At 42.4% G+C, this 15,085-nt stretch overlaps 1 protein-coding gene across 1 annotated transcript; it reads right to left on the bottom strand.

Moving 5' to 3' along the window:
• Nucleotides 1–10,187: 10,187 nt before the first annotated feature.
• On the bottom strand, nucleotides 10,188–12,308 carry LOC105101809 (leucine-rich repeat and WD repeat-containing protein 1-like). Its single transcript, XM_064493161.1, is given in 2 exon segments — nucleotides 10,188–11,053; nucleotides 11,055–12,308. Coding segments are annotated over 2 exon segments (1,953 nt in total). The 5' UTR covers nucleotides 12,266–12,308; the 3' UTR covers nucleotides 10,188–10,311.
• Nucleotides 12,309–15,085: the final 2,777 nt, after the last annotated feature.

The raw sequence follows: 15,085 nt of genomic DNA, 5'->3' as shown, positions 1-15,085 counted from the left end.
CTGCTTTACTTATATAGATCAAGTGCCCAGGTGGTGCTGGGCCAAGAGTGACATTCCAAGGGGCAGGTCAAGATGTGAGAAGAGATTGTTGCAAATTAAGAACAAGGCGGAACTGTCAAGTCAGCAGTTGCTTTTGTCCCCTTCTCTTCCCCCTCCTTTTCTGTATCTTTCTTCATTGTATTCCTTCCCAATTGGAATACCTGGGCTATTCTCTCTCTATTCACTTCTCTCCCTGCTACCCCCACCCTCCTCACACCTTGACCTGTCTCATTCTTCAAAGTTAGCCCAGGAGCTTGGAATGCAGGGAAAGGGGACAGGGTGGCGCTGTTAATTGGTGAAGTAACCAGAAAAGCTGCACCCTTTGCCTTCTTTTCTATTTTTTTTTCCTGATCTGCCTTCTGATGCTCCATTGTGTACTTTACTGTTTCCTCTGAAGTTTTTATTATTTTAAGGTAAACATTTTGAAAGAGGAGCTTGCCTATGGAACTCAACTTGGTAAATGTGTACCGAGCACCTATAACTACAAGGCAAGTCCACAAAGCATGGCGAGGTCATAAAAGGAAGAACATATCATTCTTTAGAGTATGTGCTAGGGGTGGGAGAAACCATTCCTCATTGTGCTTCTGGTACAGGGGTGACCAGCTATCTGTTGTAGGATGTTGGAATTTGGAATTTGACTCTTCTCACTTGTCACCCTTCTTCCCCAGGAGCATGCATTTCCCAGGCAACTGCCCAAAGGAAAAGTACTGCTTATCAACAGAGGGTAAGCACCCAACACTCTCCAAAGCAAGCTTCTCCAGTCAAAAGCTGTATTTTCAAAAGTGGCTTAGGCTAGGAGGCTTCAACAATGCTTTTTAAATTAAAAAAAAGTGGTTTTCCTTTTTAAAAAATTGAAGTATAGCCAGTTTACAGTGTTGTGTCAATTTCTGGTATACGGCATAATGTTTCAATCATACATATACATACATATATTTCTTTTCATATTCTTTTTCATTATAGGCTACTACAGGATTTTGAATATAGTTCCCTGTGCTATACAGAAGAAACTTGTTGTGTATCTATTTTACATATAGTAGTTAGTATCTGCAAATCTCGAACTCCCAGTTTATCTCTTCCCACCCTCTTTCTCCACTGGTAACCATAAATTTGTTTTCCATGTCTGTGAGTCTATTTCTGTTTTGTAAATATGTTCATTTGTTTCTTTTTTTTTTTTTTTTAAGATTTCACATATAAGTCATATCATATGGTATTTTTCTTCCTCTTTCTGGCTTACTTCACTTAGAATGACGATCTCTACGTCTATCCATGTTGCTGCAAATGGCATTATTTTGTTCTTTTTTATGGCTGAGTAGTATTCCATTGTATAAATAATACCACAACTTCTTTATCTAGTCATCTGTCAATAGATACTTAGGTTGTTTCCATGTCTTGGCTATTGTAAATAGTGCTGCTATGAACACTGTGGTGCATGTGTCTTTTCGATTTAGAGTTCCTTCTGGATATATCCAACAAGGCTTTTGATTCATTTCTACTTTAAAATAGAAAGGCAGTGACTGTGTCCATTTGAAATAGAAAAGAATGGGCCTGAGAGAGGCCTTGGCTAGGCTCTTCCAGTGGCAAACCTTGCAGGCTAGCTTACATCACAGATACAGCAAGGGAAAAAGCAGGACAGTGAGCCCGCCCAGTGGTAGAACACAACCCAATCAGCATTTAGTCTCTGATTAGGTCCCCTTTTGGGAGGAGCTTGTAATAAACTGGAGAGAAGAATAAGAAATGTTATTGGACATTCCTTCATCTACAGGAGAATTTGACTTCCCAAAAGGGATGAAAGTGACTTTGTACGTTTGAAGAGAGGAACTCTAAAGGATATTAACCCATGTTAGTACTTCCTGGCTTTATGGAAGTAAACATAAATGAATGTCTGTCCCCCAGGCAACTTTGAACAGAGTCCAAAAACTTCATCTCTAATACCTATGCTTGCTACAGAAACATTTTCCAATGAATAGGAGAACGACAAACATAACCCTTGATCAGTTTTCTCAAAAACCCTGGAATGGCCTTAGATCTCCCCTGTAGGTCTCCTCAGAGATAACTGTGAAACCCTTAAGCACTTCTGGAGTGCCTCATAGCCAAATCTGGGACAATTTGAGCAAGAAAATAAATAATGATAGTAATTGATTATAATGCATATAAGAAAATAAATATCCAAGGGTCCATATTGATGTAAATAAATAATTGAATAAATAATAAACAAGAGAGGAAGAACTGTTCTTCCTTACGGAATACCAGTTAAAGAATGTAGAAGGAGTGATCAAAATGGAAAAATCAGTCTTTTGCAAACACCACTGTCATAGTTGGTACAGGTAACATCGGTGGGTAGTAAAATTAGTGGGTAAAGACATTTTGAGAAACAGGTATTTGTATAGTTTTAAAATATACCCCCCTCAAGATTTTCTTAGTGTAAAGGGGAAATAGTAACTTTCAAAAGTAGAAATCTAGCAAGTATTCTTTTAACCAATGATCAAAGTCAACATCATCATAGTAAGAAATACAGATACTGTATACCTCCTGGTGGGATGCACTAAGACGATTGAACTGTGGTAATCTTGGCAAAAATGCCTAAATTCAACTAATCAGGAGAAAAGATCAAATTCAAATTGAGGGACATTCTGCAAAATAACTCTGCCCTATACTCTTCACAAAGTCTGAGCAACGGTACTGAGCTGAGGAGATCAGGTGACTCGACCACTAAACGTCCCGCGGGATCCTGGGCAAAGTCTGCCGAGATTTCCGGTGAAGATGGCAGAGCCGTGGGACCCCGGGCTCGCCTCCTCTCACGACCACGAGGAAGCCACAGCGGACTGCTAAACAACCATCGATTAAAAAGAAGACTGGAACCTAGCAAAAATAGTCTTCTTCAACTGGAAACGTAGAGAGGGAACCACCACAGCCGGAAGGTAGGAGGGGCGCGCTCGTGGTATAATCGCCCGGGCCCGGGTGGGCGACCCACAAGCTGAGGCAAAATTATGTTGCGGAGGCCTTCCCACGGTAGGGAGAGTTCTGGGCTCCACGGGGCTCCTCGGCCTAGGCTTCCCGCCTTTGGAGGACGAGCCCCCAGAGCATCTGGTTTTGAAGGCCATGGGGCCTAAGTGCGGTCTCTCCAAGGGACTGAGGGAAACAGACTGCACCCTCTTGGGAAGCGCACACAGTCTCCCGCGCGCTGCGCAGGACCGCGGGCCGGAGGCGGTGACTTCACGGGAACCTGGGCACGACCTGCCTGCTGGTTCTGGAGGGTCTCCTGGGGAGGTGGGGGGCGGCTGCGGCTAACGTGGGATGCTGGATTCGATCTTGGACCAGGAAAAGGATACTAGTAGAACAACTGGTGAAACTCAAATAATATCTATAGATTAGTTTTATTGTATTAGTATCAATTTTCTGGTTTTAACACTTTTACTGTGGTTATATGAAATGATAAGACTGGGGAAACTGAGTGAAGGGGATATGGAACTCCATGTAGTATTTTTGCAACTTTCTTGTAAGTCTAAAACTGTTCCAAATAAAAAAGTTAGAAAAGAAAGCCCTTCCATATTCTGTGAAGGTATTCCTTCACCTTTAGATTTATGCAGTGAAGTAAGGCAGAAATTATGCAGAAGATGAAAATTTGGTATATGACATTAAATATTTTGTAGCATGTATTAGGTATGCAATTCATAATCAACTAAATATAGTCTTTGGGTTCACTTTAATAAAAAGTTGGATATTGAACATTTAATTAGGAATTTAATGTGCTAACATGACTTCAAATCAGTGGAAAAATAATTTTCAACTTACATAATTTTGACTTATGGCACTGTTTCTAGAAAAGCAATCCTCTGCAAGAGTGAGAATGGTCCACACGCTAATCATATTTATCAGAGACTAAATAGATTGATAGAATCTGACTTTCAGGGAGGTGTTCTTATATATTCATCTTTCTTTTTTTTCTGATTACAAATCATCACTGATTTCAACGGGTAAATTTAATTGCAGCTAAAATATGGCTATCGCACTGAAGGGCTTTGGGGGCATATATCATTATTCAAGAATGCATTGATTAAAAATAATAGAGAAGAAAGACAAGGCCTAGTTCAATTCTGGCTTCTGAGAATAATTTTCAACCCAAAGCCTCAGAATCAACAGGGACATTCTTTAAGCAGATTCATTACCTGAAAGGACACTTTTGTTCATTCAGAAGCCTGTGTTACAGAACCAAGGAAGTTGTATGAGAACATGCATGATTCTCAAAAGGAAATGAGATTGGGCTCAGGTCTGATTTGGGTGATGAATGGATTCCCACCTCCTATGCTATGGAATACCAAACTATTGATTTTGGAAAGCACACAGGCCTAGTACTGGGGAATAGGAATGGAAATGGTGTGGTACTTCGTGTGATAGTCAGTGTGTGTGGAGACACTCAGGTGAATTTGTGGATTTTGTAAAATTACTGGTTCATTTTCTTTGGCAACACTAACGAAGAGTAGAAGCTAACATTTATATAGCGCTTGCTATCTGCTAGGCTGTGTGCTACACACTTTCCGCGTCAACGCATGTGATCATCAGAGCAACCCTACAGGGTCGATACTGATGATCTTCTCCACTTTACACATGAGGAAACTGAGGCACAGCGGTAACCTCACTTGCCAAGTGTCAAACCTGGGCAGTCTGGCTCCAGAGTTATGCTTTTAATCACTATATTATATTTAGTGTAGTTTAGGGTTTTGCTTCCTTGATGTATTATGTTTGCTTTTCTCTTCTGACCACATGCTATTGATTTTCTGTTGGTTCTGGGTACAGAGTAATTACAGCCAACATTTTAGAAGCACTTTATAAAAATTAAGTCATTTAGTTCCCATAACATATGTGTGAATTTCAGTGTCTCTATTTTGCAAACTGAGGTTAAGTAAAAGTCCTAGGTTGAGCAGCTAATAATTGGCCCAGGTGGGAGAGAGTCCCTATTAGAGAACTACTGAGGCCCAGGTCCTGTTCTTAAACTCTGTGCCCTTAACTTTAGAGATTGTGGCAGATTTCTATTCCCCACCCCCTCAGTTTGTCCTCCCTTCTTCCACATCGTGGAGTTTTGGGTGAATACAAGGCCACTCTGCATGGACTTGACAGGATGTCCTTGAAGCTAGATTGGGCCATGCACTAAGCTGTAACCAATGGAATGTAAGCCTAGGGAAGTCTGCAACGTCTAACAAAAAACTGCTTACCCTGGCTGGGCTTCTCTTCTTCCTGTGGGGGAAGGCAGGGCTGCCAGCCTTGCCTAGACCTGGTGAACTGTGATCCCCAATTTCTTCTGACTGAGGATAAGTCACAGCCGTTAAACGACTATTGTCTTCCATCTTATCAACAGTATTCTAACGACAGTTGTTCCTGCATTCTGACAAAGGTCTTTTTTGGTTTGTTTTATTTTCTTATAGAAGTTTAACTTTTACCATAACATTAAATGGTTCAATAGTCATGTACTAGAACCAAATTTAATTTTCCAAGTGATCATCTATGAATCCAGGATCTTAGCATTCTGAGAACAACTGTTGCCTAGAGATGTTCTAGGTTCATTAAAGTTTGTGAACATAAGTATTGCTATTCATTTGACTGTGAGTTACCAATGACCTGTGTAACTTTTATCATGCATCCATTAAGAATTATGTGGCAAGTGGGTGAAGGTGTAGCTCCATGGTAGAGTGCATGCCTAGCATACCTGAGGTCCTGGGTTCAATCCCCAGTACCTCCATCAAAAAAATGAATTACCTAATTACCTCCCCCTGAAAAAGATGAAAAAATAATAAATAAAGAATAAATTAAAAGTTAAAATATGTAGCAGAATACTGTTTCAAGACACAGAAGGAAAGATGTTCACGATATTTTTTTAAGTGAAAAAAGTGCCTTCCAAAATGGTAGGCAAATTGTGATCCCTGTTTTATAACAGTAGATGTCATTATGTTGAATAATTACAGATTTTTATTTCCTCTTTTTTTTTTTACTTATCTGTATTATAGTATTTTTCTTTAATAAATTTGTAATATTTTTATTAGAAAATTGTAAAGATGAAATAAAGGTGGAATATTATACACATATATGATACATAGGCTACTTTATCAAATAAAACTCCAAAATGTAGTGGCTTAGAGAACCAAACACTCTGTTCTTGCTCCTGTAACAGAGTAGAGTGCAGATTCCAAGTTGGTTAATGATGGCTGTACTCCCTACTGTCATTCAGGGGCTTAGGCCAACAGGGGCTCTGCCGTATTGAATAAGTGGCTTCCAAGTCACCATAGTCATCTTCATTCCCATCAGTAGGAATGAAGAAAGAGCATGGAGAAATGTGCATGGCAGATTTTTTTTAGGGCCAGGCACATATTCTACTCACATTCCATTGTCAAGAACTCAGCCTTGCCATATCTGACTGCACACCGTCGTCATTAACCTATGAGGTAATACCATTGTTCCCAGCTATCCATTCTGGTTAAAGAAGTGATTGAACAGTGTGACTTTTTATTTCTAATTCTTAGACTATTTTTTGGTTCAAACTTAGTGCTGCTAAAAGACAATTTATCAGTTTTCCTGTCCAAAAAAAAATTTTTTTTAATCAAGAGCAGTGAATGAGAATCTTCTCTCCTCGAAGATTCAGGACTTAGCCTGTTAATTTTTTTTTTTTAGCTTTGTAACAATCATATTGATTCACTTTGGTATTATGCTCTAACTAAGTTTCATTTCAAAGCAAGTGGCACCTATTATTTATAGGTCAGGAAAATAGTTGATATTCAGTCTTGTCTCTGGGGTGAAGCTAATGAATTATAAAATTGGTTCATGGTGAATAAATTAGTTTTGAAACCATGAAATTCAGAAGTTTGATATTTTCTTTTTTAAATCCCAAATTGCTCTCTGTGACTCCCTGCCGTTTGCCGTTTGATTTTATAGATCGAATGAAAGAAGCACTTTTTGTCCTCATATACCCCCTCTTCTTTCTATCCTCTCCTCAAGAAAAGGGGTAGTTTGTTAAATACTGAATACAGTCTAGTGAGTCAAGTGAGACTTATTTACTCAAGTGATGGTCACAACAAATTTCTTCTTATCAAGGATAGCTTACAAGTCTTTAAGTAACTTCTTCCTCTCACCCCATCTGAAGTATTCTGATGACGGAAATGGTTTCTGCGTTCTGATCTTGTTATTCTGATATTGAAACAGAGGAAGCAGTTAAGAGACTTGTAATTCTGAGTCAGGAGAGTAGGTGTGATGGATGAATAGCCTTGAAGCTTTAAGAGTTAAGGTTAGGAAAAATGAAAGGTTCTGAACAATGTTTTGAAAGCTAATTCACATCTCAGGGAACAAGTAAGAAAGGAACTCTGAAATGTATGGCTTAAACAAGTAGAACAGCCGTTAGAGTGAGTAATCCAACCCTCAAGAACCTATCAAATCTTGTACTCCTTCTAACATACCCTTCTCCATCATTCCCACATTTTCTTTCTCTTTCTCTTCTCTCCTCCATCCGCTGATTTGCCTGTTCCTCTTACACACATATTTGCTCTGGTACCATTGTCAACTCTCTCTCTTTCTTACATCTTAAGATGACCACAAAATTAAATGGTATAATCTAAAATAACCCACATTTATTCACAAATAATTTTAAGCTCCAAATATCAGTGCTTGTTTTAGGTCCTGGGCATTCAAAGATGAACAAGATGTACTTCCTGACCTCAAATAGCTCACTGTCTATTTGATCAGATACTTCCACTCTTTGGGAGTATGAAGATAATTTTACCAGGGAGAATCAGGAAAGAAGGAGACACTTCAGCTAGGGTCTTATAGGATAATGAATAATTTTCCAGGTAGTGAAGGAGGGAAGACCCTTTCAGGCAGAGGGGACAGCATGGAAACTTCTTTATTTTTTTCCTTTAAAGAAATTTCCCAGTACTACATGAACATCATCAAGAATTATCAAAGAGAAAGCATTGCCTTCCTTATCTATTCTGAGATATGTTACCATAACTAATGTTGTCAAAGTAAGCTTTTCCTATCCAGAACCCAGTTAGCTAGAATTCCTGTCACTTGAGAACACAGCTGAACACCAAGTGTGAAGTGAGCAAAGGTATCTGAGTAGCCAAGAGTTTCATGGCAGAGTTTCTCTGCTTATGGAAGAACCACTCAGTCAGAGCCTCTTCCTGAATATTATGGACATCACTCTAGCAAAGAAACTCTGAGGCAGTCACATGGGATGGGAGAAAGGAAAGGCTTGAGAGTTGAAGGGCTATTTAAGGCAGGCTTACTAGGAGTAGTAAGAAGTAATGGTTAGAATCCTGAGATTATGGAAGGAGTGAGAAAAACTAGCCGTGGGCTCAGAAGCTCCAATCACAGCTGCCCAGGAACACTGAGTGAGAAGGCAAAGAAGGTGGCATCTTTCAGCTCCGCACAGATAGCTAGTTGCCCTGAAGTTCCTAACAGTGATGATGGGTCCCCTTACGAAGTAGGTTAAATTCAGTTTCATGTGCTCTGCCTTAGAAAGAAGTGTACACTTAATTTTAGAAAGATTGCCACTTAAAATTTTCTTTTGAAATGTCTTGCTATAACCTAAAATAGTCTGCTATCTAGCTCCATTAATTCCTTGCAAGGTTTTGTGGTTTTACTAAATATTTCTTAAAATCATTACTACTTACATTTTGCCTTAAAAAAAACAAACTCTTTTCTTTTTTGAAAATTATTTTAACTGTCTTTACAACTTAAACCAAACAGTTAGTTCTTTTGTTTACCCCATTTGGTGACCAATGCAGAGTAGGCTTGCAGAGGAAAGGCCCTATTAATTATAGCAGCCCACTCTCTTCCCCACAAAATGGCTGAATAAAGAGTATTAATATAGCAAGCTACTTAATCCTTTGGAGATTCCTAAGTAGAAAGCTCTAAGTAGTCAGCAGATAACTCAGATGTTTTCTTTAAATTAGCAAAACTGGTTACATGGGTATTTTTAGTATTTTTAGATTTCTATTCAAGGTACAGAAATCTCCAGAGTGCCAGTGGCTGCCTACACCCACTTCTTGGCCAATATTTTACCAGGCCCTGAGTCATAGCTCTGAAATCAATTCTGCCCTTTACTGCAAAATCATTACAGAAAAGAAAAACGACCCTTGCTGTTTAATCAGTGGGGGTGCTGGAAGTAAGGGGACATTGGTGCTGTGCTGTGTGATAAGGATCTGAATGAAGGATGCCAACCAGAGATGCGGAGAATGTGATCATGTTCAATCTCAAGCCTGGCTCTAAAATGAACTCAAAGGAAAGGATGTTCTGATGCACTCTCTGTAATTCATAGGATCACAAAATGTTTGCACATTCAGTTTTCTCACAGAATCTTTTAAATCTTTCTTTCCCAAATAAAAAGAACATTCTAAAGATGAAACGTGTGATAATAAGAAACTGAACCTAGGTATAAAATGATGTCAGTCTATTGCCAATTTTTTTTTTTTTTGGTGTGCTATCCTTCTTACTTTAAAAACAAAATCTGACTTCAAGAAAACGATGACAGAAGAGAGAAAATATTTACCATGCAGTCAGTTAGAGTGCAGAACTGAGGAGACTCCAGTAGGAAGACGTTCTTCTTGCTGTACCACACGCACCAAAATCTGTAAGACCAAGGCACCCGGCAAGAAGGGAATTCACGGGCTGTGGGGGTGGAAATGGGTCCTTTTGTTTCATCTTTTCTTGGAGACCCTGACAGTGGTGCCTTTAATGGAGGCCCTGAGGGGACACTTCTTGCTCATTTGCATATCTTCAGGCTTGGTTACCAATTCCCAGGTCCAGCACATGGGAACCAGGATGAAAGGGGCACAAGACACAAAGCCTGATGGTTTAAATAAGGACCTGCTTCTGGCCTCTTTGTTTGGGGGTATTTTGGGGGCCGGTAGAATCAGAACCTCTGTTCCTGTGGTCAGGCTATGAGTGCTTCAGGCCCGTGTGATTTCCTGCTGTTTTCATTGTGAATCCCTGAGACCGGTGCCTCTTTTACCAACACCGCTTTCTAGGTTGCTCCCCATCGCCCAGTGTCTTGCCTTGACTAACTTAGGTCTGTGCAGCCAGTGTTCATTTAGTGCTCTGTGGGACACACGTACTAGGAACGAGGGAGACGATGAGGCAGTTTTTGCCTCTCAGTAGGTTCGGAGTTTTTTATATAGTAGGGTTTAATAAAAGTATTCACCAATAATTAGATCCCTGTCATTACCCCCAAAGCTGAATAAGTTAAGTTGTGTCCCTGGTGCTTTGCAAGAGGCAGGTGCTCCCGCACAGTCAAGGCTGGTTTCTCCTCCAGATGGTGACAATGTTGGAGTCCGTCAGAGCGGTGAGGTAGGTGAAGGTGGAGTTGGCCACTACCATGTTCACCATAGTCCTGGTCACTGTCTGGCCCAGGGCCTGGGGCTGGGGCCACTTAAGGATCTGCATGGGGGGCTGTGGGGCTGCGAGCAGCAGAGGCTGCTGCGCCAGGATGTGCCGGACATCGTAGAGCCACACGTTGCCCTCCTCGTCCCCACAGAGCACAGTCCCCTCATCAGGACAGGTGCTGAGTGAGAAGTAGGCCAGCTCGGTGAGCGACCACTGCAGCCGAGCCAGGACCACCACCGCCACCGTGGACTGGCTGCCCCGGCTCCCCCATGTCTGGCTCCAGCTCCACAGGCAGATGGTGCCCAGGCCACTCCCCTTGGAGGCCACGACATCCTCATTAACAAACGCCAGCCCATCTACTCTCCGTCCAGATGCCTCGGAGCCCTCAGAGAAGACGAACTCCCCTTCACACACCCTCCTCTTTTGAGGCTGGTCCAGCCACACGTCCCAGCAGCAGCAGCCACCCTCACAGCCGGCCAGCAGGTAGGTATCTGGGCAGGAGGCGACGGGGCAGAGGCGCAGGGCGATGGAGGTGGCATCCAGTGTAAGCAGCTGGCTGGCCTGGAATTCGTAATCACGGTTGGGCACCCCGATGTCCCAGAGGATGATCCGCTTGTCATAGGAGGCCGTGAAGAGGTGGGTCTCATGGGGGGCTGAAGCAGAGGGTGGTGATGGCCTTCTTGTGGGCCCGGATGACCCCACAGCAGAAGCCAGCACGCACGTGCAGCAGCCGGACCAAGCCACGCAGGCCAGCAGCTGCCAGCACGCTCCAGCGCTTCTTGTGGCCAGCCTGTGTGACCACCATCAGGGCCGTCCAGGCCACTGAGAAGAACTCCTCACCAGGCGCCTTGTATTTGTGCAGCACCATGCCCGTCTGGCAGTCGATCACACACGTGGCCTCCCTGCCACACGTGGCCACGGTCTGGGAAGTGGCCCCTGCCTGTCCCTCCTCCCAGGCCGGCTCGAAGGCGCAGGCCCAGAGCTGGGTGTCCAGGTCCTGAGGACTGTTGTTCTTGCTGTGGCATTGCAGGAAGTGCAGGGGCTCCAGCTGCAGGGCAGGCTGGCTGCCATCAGGGCCCATGGGGCTGCCCTCCACCTGGGCCAACGGGGAGGTGCACACGCGCTTGTTGGGAGAGAGGCTGAGTGGGACATCGCCCAGCCGTTTCGAGGCCACTGGCCTGACCCTGGGTTCCAGTGTAGCTGTAGCTTGGGGGGGCTTCTCTGGGATGTCAGCCTCATGCACCTGAGCCCTACCAGAGGCCACCAGTTCCTCAGAGATCATCCGCACCCGCCACTGGGTGAAGTCACTGAGAGAGTCGGGCCCGTAGCGGACATCCCAGACAGCAGACTTCACAAAGTCTGCCTGGGCCTTTTCCGCCCCCTCCTCTGGGCTCAGTGCGGCCATGAACTTCTCCCAGTGAGCTGTAACCCTGATGGTCAACTCCCGGTTCAAGTTCTCCACCTGAGAGCAAGTTGAGGAAACATCCTTGCCGTTGACCTTACGGAGCTTGGGCAGGAGGAAGGAAACTTTCAGGTTGTCACTGACTGTCAGGAAGGGGTTGCCCTCCAAGCTGAGCTCCTCGAGCTGTGGGAACTGGCACAGCGCGGTGACATCACCCAGCTGGTTGTTGGCACAATGGAGGATGCGCAGGTGGGACAGGACCAGGTTTGCGGGCAGCGTCTCCAGTTGGTTGTTGGAGAGGTCCAGCTCTTGCAGCTGCTTCAGGCGGCTCAGGAGCTTGGGGTCCAAGTGCTCTGAGAGCAGCTTCAGCCCTGATAGGTCCAGGCTCCGGATCTTTCCCAGCCGGTCGCTCTTGGGTCGCCCCCGCTGGATCAGCAGCCGCGCCGAGAGGGGGCCCATGGCGAGGAGGCACGGCCCGCGTTGACCGGATCGGCGGCGCTGGAGTCCTCAATGTTCACAGACAATTCAGTACAAGTACCTCTGTAACTAACCATCTTCCCTGATGTACCCTCTCTTACGGGCCCAGGAGGCATACTCTCTTTGAGGATCTTGTCTCTGGAGCACGTGGAGAGAGAGGCACAACAGAGTGGTCTGGAAGCTTGTTCATTTCCCCTACTGGACTATGAGGTCCTACTCTTGCTTATCTTCATTGGTGCAGCTCTGTGGGCAGTGATGTCACATAGTGGTCTCTCAGTAATTATTAGCAGTTGCTAATAATAATAATAATAATAATAATAATAATAATAATAATAATAATAACTGTTTAATGAAAATTCACTATGTGCCCAGAGCTTTGCATGCATTATTTTCAGCAAATCATTATGACAACTTTTCTGAGGTAGATACCATTATTTTCATTTTTCAGATGAGTCTCTGAGAGATCAGGTACCCAACAAATATCTGAATAGTATGTCCTCCTCATCATAGACAAACGAAGAGTATGCTTTAGAGAATAAAAAAGCATTATTTTCTATGTTCTTTCCTCCATGTATGCATTTAGCAAACCCTCACTGAGCACCTACTAAGTGCTAGGAGGCCCCAAGACAGGCAATAGAGATTTAACAAAGTGTTTTAAGACACGGTTTCTTGTTTTGAGAAATTCCTTTTTGTACAAAGGAGATAGACACATGAACCAACAATTTTATTTCAAAGCCCTAACAGGACTATTGATCATGGTGTTTCTGGTTTAGAGAAAGAACTTGATGGAAACCCAATAGTTCTATCTCAACACTTGCTATTTAAATTTTCTCCTTGTCATTCTTCCAAATACTTTCTCTCAGCACATTTAGTCTTTCAGGTATTTTACAGTCAGCATTTTAGAGACAGCTTCCTTTTTAATTTGGACCTTGGCACCTTAAAAATAGGACTTGATCAAGGAAAGCGCTACAGTTCCTTTCCCAATCTGGAAGTGCCTAAGACTGCCCTCTTAATAACACTTCATGTCTATCGTAGCACTTAAGAGCTTTCCAAGTGCCTTCTTACACTTTATCCTAATTAACCCTTTTAGTTGCTTAATATGATAGGCTGGAAAGTATTCCTACTGCCATTTTTATTAGTGCTACAAAAGCAACACATGTGGAGGACAGAAGAACCCTCCCCCCAACAATACAGACAGTTACAAAATTAAGAAAATTACTGCTTCTTTATCCCTTTCCACACGACTTCTCGGACATAACCATTTTCAATTGTTTGTCTTTTCACTTCTGGTATTTATCTCTGTAACTCCAAATAATCATGTCTGGTCATTTCTTGATTTATCAGCCTTAGGTAGAATCTAAATTGATTCCTTTCTGTGAAAGTGAGAAATATATCTTATTTGTATTACCTTCCTCTTTCCTTCAAATTTTTGTTAGTTATATATTTATTTTTAGTTCTTTCATTATGTATCTTTATAATATTAAATAACATTGTGCTTATATCTATATTTCTTCATATCTCAACTTTAGAAAATACATATGAAAAAGAAAAAAAGAAAATATATATGTATTAACTCCATTTGTGGCAGATGAAGAATTTTTACTCTTATGCTTTCCTTCAACTCATCTCTTCTCCGTCTATTCCTAACTTCTTTTTTCTTTTGGTGGGGGGGTGCAGTTATTTATTTATTTATGGAGGAGGTACTGGGGATTGAACCCAGGACCTCATGCATGCTAATCATATGCTCTACCACTTGAGCTATACCTTCCCCCTATTCCTAACTTCTGTCAGCTCTACCATTACTTTAATACTGTTAAGGTTTAAAATTTTAACCTTCTATCCTGTAACTATAAGTCTTACATGCTTTGTTTATAGGTTGATTAAAAAATAAAACAATATTTATGTTAATATGATTATGAAATTATGATATACTACAGGTCTAATTAGTGATTAGTTCCACAAAGGAGAAAATGTAGTCTTGTTACTAAACCTATATAATTTAAAGGAGAATGTTTCAAGCATCAAAGTCAAGTGAGTCTTTGATAATATTGCTTGTCCAAAATTAGACTATCAGGCTCCAATTTGCATCACATTTGGATCTATGGCTTTTTTATACAGCTTTTTGTTTTTCCTGGAACTTTAAATTGCTTAACTCTTTCCCTATGCTATTGATTCACTGTACAGCCATGTCTCAGCTGTAATGAGTGTTAACATCTAATAGCTCACAGCTGGCCGCTTTTCCAGAGAACTGCCCTGGGCCTAGTGGAAGCTGCTTTTCTGGGGAAGTTACCCATTCCCACACAGGCCTGTGGCTGAATGACTGATGCAGGGGTCAGCCGACCAGCTTGCCTCAAGATAGGACCCATTCTCTGGTGCAATTTGTGTTCCCCTTTTCCCTATGGAGTCAGTGTACAGCTCATACTCAGCAGAGCCACATTCTTGCTTAGCTTTTTTCTTGCTCTTTATAGTTTCCCTCATCCCCTTTCCCCCAAGAGCATTTTCTCAATAAATCACTTATAAAAGAATCTTCATCTTAGGCTCCGCTAGTATTATCAGCTAAAGGTTTTCCCTCTCTAGAATTCTATTTTGAAGTCCTAACCCCCAATGTGATGGTATTAGGAGGCAGGGCCTTTGGGAGGTAATTAGGTTTAGATGAGGTCATAAGTTTGGAGCCCTCATGAGGGTATTAGTGTCCTTTTAAGAAGAGGAAAAGACCAGAGTCCTTCCTCTCTCTCCATGAAAATACACCAAGAAAGGCATGTGAGCACATAGCAAGAAGTCTTCTGTCTGCATGCCAGGAAG

This window comes from Camelus dromedarius, chromosome 13, assembly GCF_036321535.1.
Source record: "Camelus dromedarius isolate mCamDro1 chromosome 13, mCamDro1.pat, whole genome shotgun sequence".
NCBI classification, from domain to species: domain Eukaryota; kingdom Metazoa; phylum Chordata; class Mammalia; order Artiodactyla; family Camelidae; genus Camelus; species Camelus dromedarius.
The sequence above is the reverse complement of the archived record's forward strand: the minus strand, read 5'-3'. Positions and strand labels throughout refer to the sequence as shown.